We start from the raw sequence: 6,609 nt of genomic DNA, 5'->3' as shown, positions 1-6,609 counted from the left end.
TTTCACCAAATATTCAATTTTAGATGAACTGCATTTTAATTACTATAAGTACAACAAATCATACTAACGCTCATGGATTCACGTCTTCATCAATCTTGTATTGCTCCTTCATTTTTGTAAACAACTCGAGAAGATATCTAACACCCTAGAGCTTTTTATTGAGCTCCAGTACTTTATCGTTTACCCATAGCCAAAAAAAAAGTGATATGGGTCATCAAAGATGGCGCGGCCAGGTTTTCTAGTAGCTACTGAGACTCTGAAAAAAATAAAGGGTTCATCCGCACATATCAGCTGCAGTTGAACTCACTTGGTACCACCCAAGTTGGAAGCTGGAACCTTCTCGTCAACCTTCCGATGGGAAGGCGAGCCATCTAATAGTTGGGCTGCCCTTTCCTGTTCCTTCTTTGCCTCTTCGACGACTTTGTTGCAGAGGAAGCTTGGCTGGTTGGTCGAAGAGAGAAGCCTTGCCCACATCCTGTCAGTTATCGAAACTCTGTTCTGCTTCTCTGTTATCCTCTGAAGTCAGTGATGCAAAACAATTAGTAAGAAGGGCATTGGTTGAAGCAGAATAAGTGGGTCTTAGATGCTGCGATGAATTCAGTAAAAAGAATTCTGTGTCCTACTCCTACAGAGGGTGACTTACATAGAAGGGAATATAGCAATGCCGACCATTCACTTGACCAATGGTGAATCCAGTATATCCAGCCATGGCTCCATGGACCACACTGTGAGCCAGCAGTGTGCAATAGACATTATCAGAAGCATTGCTAGGGATGGCACGTATCATGTAAGTTGGATCTGCAGTGGAAGAACAGCATCTGAGATATATGAAACTAGCAATTCTGGCCCTAAAACATGATACCAAAGAAAATCACTGACCTATGTACTTCAGATTAATGGTCATCTTGTTTTTCTTGAAATATTCCTGAATTCACGAATAAAGCATTGATTAAACAAGAGCTTATATTGCAGATGAGAGTGAAACATAGGCATGCATATAACATTAATAGTGACATCATCTGATGCAAAACGGAGCTAGAAGAAGTAAACAGCAGATGCGAGATGTAGGTAGAATATCGAAGTCTCACATTTATCTTCTGAGATAACCAAAGACCAACATCAAGAAGCAGCTCATTGCCTGAAGCATCTTTCCCAATTGACTGCATGGTTTCAGCAATAAGTTTCTGTCCAGCACCCTCAGCAACAACAATAACCATATGACCATTGTCCTTCAAACGTTTTTCTATATATCTAAAAAGTCCACCTTCACCTTCCAGATAGAATGGTGATTCTGGGATCAAGCAACAATCCTGACAAAAAAGAAAATATTTTAGCCCTTTATTCTTGTGTGGAAACATGAAAATACACCTAAAATATTTTTGGCTCAGTTCGATGGAGATATGGACGTACCACGTCCCTGCTAGCCAGAGTAGCATAATGTGCGATAAAACCTGCATTAGTAAAAAAAAAAATGTCACCACTCACTGGTTGAATTTATGGCAATGAACAAGTTGGTTGATCTAGAGATCAGTAAGGGACGCGAGGACAAGAACTTTTGGGATCTACTTTAAATTTGAACTAGATTCAAACAATTCGCCCCTTATCCAAAAGAACCCCAAGAAATATAGGCACATATCCATGTTATTTATATAGTTCTTGCATATACAAACAAGGAAATGAACTAAATACAGCCTAGAAGGAAGTGGAACACCCATAACACAACTAAATACGCTCACATATGCCAGCTACTGCCATATTTCTACTCAAGAAAGAATGAAACATACAAGCAACAGTTAGCCATACATCTGTCAAAAAGATTCAAAATGTTATTTAAATTTCCAGACATTCACGAAACTAATGAAAACATAAAGACATCTAAGATTTTCATAGAAGCAATGGAGTTCATCAAAGATGCCACTTAGAGAATAAGATATTAGAAGAGAAATACTTAAGAGTTAGTTAGTTGACACATACAATTGACAGGTATCATATGTTGCTAGAATAAAAATATTGGTCGTCTCTCAGAGAAGCTTACCACTGTGCCGGCCCATTAGCTTGACAAGACCTATACCATTCTCAGCACTTACAGCTTCCACATGAGCAGCATTTATTGCACGTTGAGCCTCCTCGACTGCTGTGTCAAAACCAAATGACTTGTCAATTACCTGAAACATGGGTAACAGTGAGTCCACGAGGATAGGGATCATGTCAAATGGCATCTTCCATTTTCCACCAAAATATCACTAAAATGTGGAGAAACGCATTACAGGGATGTCATTGTCAATAGTCTTTGGAATGCCAGCAACAGAAACTTTGAGACCGCGTCTTCTAACTTCCTGGAGAAGATTCAAGTAAAGAGTAGCTTACAAACAAATTACACCAATACATGATTGATTTGCTACCAATTCGCCATTAAAAAGAGCTATAATTCAAACAGATCCGAAAACACTTTCAGTGAATCTACAGTTGTGCTTACTTCGAATATCACTCCAGCACCCCTTTGAGTACCATCACCACCAATTACATAGACCTGAACATATAATCATAGAGTTAAACTAATGTGCAACCTTAAGTGTCTAACCTTGGTAGAAGAATCTTCATGGTGCCAGGAAATTAAGATAAGTACAGAGTGGTACATAAAAGAGAAAAAGATGAAGAGTAGAGTTGCAACTTTGTTTCATTTACCTGATTTATGCCACGATCTTGGATACTGTCAACTATCTTCACAGTGTCATGGCCTCCTCGAGATGATCCGAGAATAGTTCCACCCCTTTTGTGAATGTCATTTACACTCTTTGGAGTCAAGGTGATGGTGTTGCGAGCATAGAAGCCTCTGTACCCACCCTGTGAGAAAAAAAAAGAGGACATCAAGTGAGTGCTTGAAGAACTCCTGTGGGAAAATGATTTATTGCATACTTTATGTGGACTTCATGACATGATCGGTGTACAAATGTTAGCGAAGATGGAGAAGTAAATATGAAAAAGCCGGACGAAAGGACTTTGACGGAATTTTAATTTACTTCTGGTGGAATGTATGGAAGGAAAGAAACAGAAGGAACTTTTCAGCACAAGCAACTACTCCCTCCGTCCTCAAAAGAATGCAATTCTCGATCAGTGTCACGTTTTAGTATATCAAGTTTGACCAATTATAGATAAAAAAGTATAATATTTATAATATCAAATAAATACCATTAGATTAGTTACAAAATATATTTTCATAATAAATTGATTTGGAGCCATAAATGTGAATACTATTTACTAGAAACTTGGTCAAACGTGAAGCGCTTAAAATAGCACGCATACCATAGTTGCATCATTTTGGGGACAGAGGTAGTACAACTGATGGAAGTTGCCTACGTAATCAAGGAAGAAATTCAGCAGAATGCAATAGCGTACGCAAATTTCCAACATGTTTAGAAGAGAAGCGACTTTCTTTGTACTCTTCTATAGCATGTTATGTAATAGTTTTTTCCTTGTCTTTTTCCAGTTTTTTTTCCCCTCTACCAGGGTGCTACAGCGTTGTATATAACCTTGTTTTAATTTTCCTCTACTAATATATTTTCGGCAAAGCTTTTGCCGACCCTTAAAAAAAAACTTCATGACATGATGTAATGTACTTTACCTGAATCCCAAGTATCTTGGTGACACCATACATGTCAGATAAGCCACATACAATTTCCCTAATAACAGTATTAAGTCCAGGGCACAGTCCTCCACAAGTAACAATGCATGCATGGACCTCGTCCGGTTCAAAATATACCTAACCAAGATAAGCACGAGGTTACAAAGAATGAAAGAAAGCTTACAAGGTTAGTAATATTGTCTCCCCCTTATTCCGAACTTTGTTACTAGCATACAAAATGTAAAAATCATAAGGTTAATATACCCTTTGGCGAGGTCCGGCACGACGGAAGTGGTTCCCTCTTGGGCCATCCTTGTGAACAACAATCTACATTGAACAATAATAGGCATCCAGGATTGATGTAAATACTTTGTAGAAGTAAGTATTTCTTGACAGTAAAAAAATGCGAGTGGACAACAAGTTCAGCGACAATTCACAATTCACCTTCTGGCAGACGGTGTCATCTGGGTTTACAAAGTACTGCCTAAGGGGAGAAGAAACAGGGCAAGTTAGCTCGCATAAAAGGAAGAATTTGAGCTAATCAAACCAGCAACTGCAAAGCTTACTTCACAACAGAGTATGCCGGGTTATCTTGTAATGGATTTGGGTAGGTCTGCAACATGGAACAAAAAATTTGTCATGATCACAAATCGGTTATGAGTATCTCTCAGATTCAACATTTCATCCGTACCCTTCATAACTAATGGCAAACCGCCTATATAACTAAATGACCAAACTAGAAACGAGGAAAGAGTGAAAATGTAGGGTATGTGCTTCACTGATCACTCAAAATAGCGATTGCTAGATAAAAAGGCACTGAATGTTCCAGTCAGTCACAGAAGGCCCACGAACTAAAAGCGTTACTAATAAATAACAAAAGTCGCTGACAACTTTAACGTTCTCGCAGACTCGCACCAATCATCGTCAGATTCCACTTTCTCGCACCACGATGCCACGCAGCGGACAACCTCGCCCTCAAGCAGCAGCGACCGATCAACCATTCACCGCGTCAAACACCAGATCGACCCCCTTCGCACGGATCGGCGGCACTCACCGGGAGATCGGGGAGGTAGTCCGACACGTGCGGCACGTCTTCCAAGACGTACCCGGCCTCACCGGACACCTGCTTGACCGCTGCAGCCCCGTCCATCGCCTCTCCGCGCCGGTTCCGCTCCGGCTCCCAGTCCCACGCGCGGCCCCGCGGCGTGTCCCGACGATCGACCAGGTGGTGGTGGTGGTGGTGCGTGTGGTCCCGCGGGCTCGGCACGGTGATGGGCACGGGCGCGCTGGCGATGGGCCTTGGATCAGGAGCCGAGTCAGCAGGCGACGCGGGCGGCGGCGCCATGGGGAGAGGAGGCAGATGAGGTGGAGAAATCCATTGCGACTGGCGTCCGGGTGGCTTTAGGAGGGGAACGGTGACGGTGACGGCGGCGGCCGGGGGCGCGTGGCGACGGCGACCGGTGGATGAGACGAACGAATGGGATGCCGGCGAGCGAGCGGAACGACGCGGCCTATGGAGGAGTGGGGACGGAGACGGGACGGGAAGAGGAGGGATGCGCGGCCTGACACTTGGTGGTGGGTCCGGGCGTTTTCTTTCAGGTGCGGTGGGGCCGAGCCGTGAGATTCGTGCTCTCGATGTGCTGTACGGTGTCACGTACTCACTCCGCAAAAAAAAAAGATGATATCTTTAAAGTCAAATCTTAGGTTCGAATAAATTTATATAAAATATTAATATTTATGTGGATAAATGTAAATTTTTATCTATCTATCTTTTCTTTTCTTTTCTATACTAGCAAATACTCCTATACATGTACATTGGACAATTTATGGCACGAAGATTTATTCAACGGACACATTATCTATCCCCTCGCATCTTGTAATTGAACTCCCTTATTTCAAACTTTATCCTCAAGGCAACAAGAAAACAAGAAAGATGGACGTGCAAGTCCCTTACATCGAGCCACAAGGCACGCCGATACAGGGTTGTAGATCTAGAGTGGATTATTGTAATGAAAACCGTATATTACAATAGTCCTATAATTCAAGTGGGACCTGCTTTTTGGTGATTATAGCCACTCTTACTTTAAAATGAACAATAATATACCACAATAATCTAGAGATCCTAACACCGTAATTATTAAAATATATAGTCCTAATTATAATAATCCTTATATAATACATATTATAATAATCTAGCTGGAATCCAAATACACTCTAAGGCCCTGTGTTGGCACGGCCCCACTTCACTAATGAAGCCGCTTTTAGGCTTCGGCTCCATGAACAGTTTTATCGGTGGAGCTAGAGCCGTTTTGGTAAATCGTTTGGCAAAACAGCTCTACATATAGAATTCTTTAAAACATGCTCTCACATGATACCATGTAGGATGAGGTGAAGCCAGGTGAAACCACTATTTTTTGCTTCATCCCATCTAAAACATCTGTGAGAGCACAACTTAAGGGGCTTCCTAAATGAAACCGTTTTATTTTACCTCGTTTGGCACAAAACAGCTCAAAATGACTCCTGAAGCGGTAGAGAAGCCTTGCCAAATATGACCTAAACACTACTCCCTTTTATCACAATTATAAGTCATTTTCTTAACTTTGTCCAACATTTTTTGTTTTAAATGAAAATAGTTTAATCTTTTTTAGAAAAAAAAACTGTTACTCTACATTTTAAGGAAGTGGTTTTCACAATGGATCTTGTAATGTCGATATGTTGTGTTCTCATTCTCTATAAAATCTTAGATATTGAAGGTCATAGTTATAAAAAAAGATTTAGGACAAATCTAGCTGACTTATCTTGTGATATATATAATCAAGTAATGAATATGATTTTTTTTAGATCTGTTTGGACGTGGGAATTTTTTTCTATTCCTATATTTTTTTTTTTGTGAAACTGAATTGAATCCTATGAAATTCTATTCATGCAGGGATGCGAGGATGTGTATGTAAAACGATTCGTATTCTGTTTTCACCCTGTCCCCAAAT

The 6,609-nt window shown here is 40.8% G+C and overlaps 1 protein-coding gene across 1 annotated transcript; it reads right to left on the bottom strand.

Moving 5' to 3' along the window:
- Positions 1-5,164, bottom strand: LOC136520115 (ATP-dependent 6-phosphofructokinase 6-like). The gene is made up of 14 exons (XM_066513518.1): positions 4,677-5,164; positions 4,189-4,235; positions 4,067-4,106; positions 3,887-3,949; positions 3,623-3,760; positions 2,686-2,844; positions 2,477-2,530; positions 2,268-2,336; positions 2,036-2,165; positions 1,411-1,451; positions 1,089-1,310; positions 880-925; positions 644-798; positions 1-516 (listed from the first exon to the last, which is right to left on the bottom strand). Exons 1-14 carry the CDS (start codon positions 4,965-4,967, stop codon positions 304-306), a joined length of 1,668 nt encoding a protein of 555 aa, XP_066369615.1. The 5' UTR covers positions 4,968-5,164; the 3' UTR covers positions 1-303.
- Positions 5,165-6,609: the final 1,445 nt, after the last annotated feature.

The sequence above is a fragment of the Miscanthus floridulus genome, chromosome 18, assembly GCF_019320115.1.
Source record: "Miscanthus floridulus cultivar M001 chromosome 18, ASM1932011v1, whole genome shotgun sequence".
Classification (NCBI taxonomy): Eukaryota; Viridiplantae; Streptophyta; class Magnoliopsida; order Poales; family Poaceae; genus Miscanthus; species Miscanthus floridulus.
The sequence above is the reverse complement of the archived record's forward strand: the minus strand, read 5'-3'. Positions and strand labels throughout refer to the sequence as shown.

Coding starts and splice junctions, on each gene's coding strand:
- LOC136520115 (XM_066513518.1), bottom strand. CDS start 4,967: ATGGCGCCGCCGCCCGCGTCGCCTGCTGACTCGGCTCCTGATCCAAGG. Junction 1,452..2,035: donor GCTAATGGGCCGGCACAGTG/GTAAGCTTCTCT, acceptor TTACTAATGCAG/GTTTTATCGCACATTATGCT. Junction 1,311..1,410: donor CTCTGGCTAGCAGGGACGTG/GTACGTCCATAT, acceptor CTTTTTTGTCAG/GATTGTTGCTTGATCCCAGA.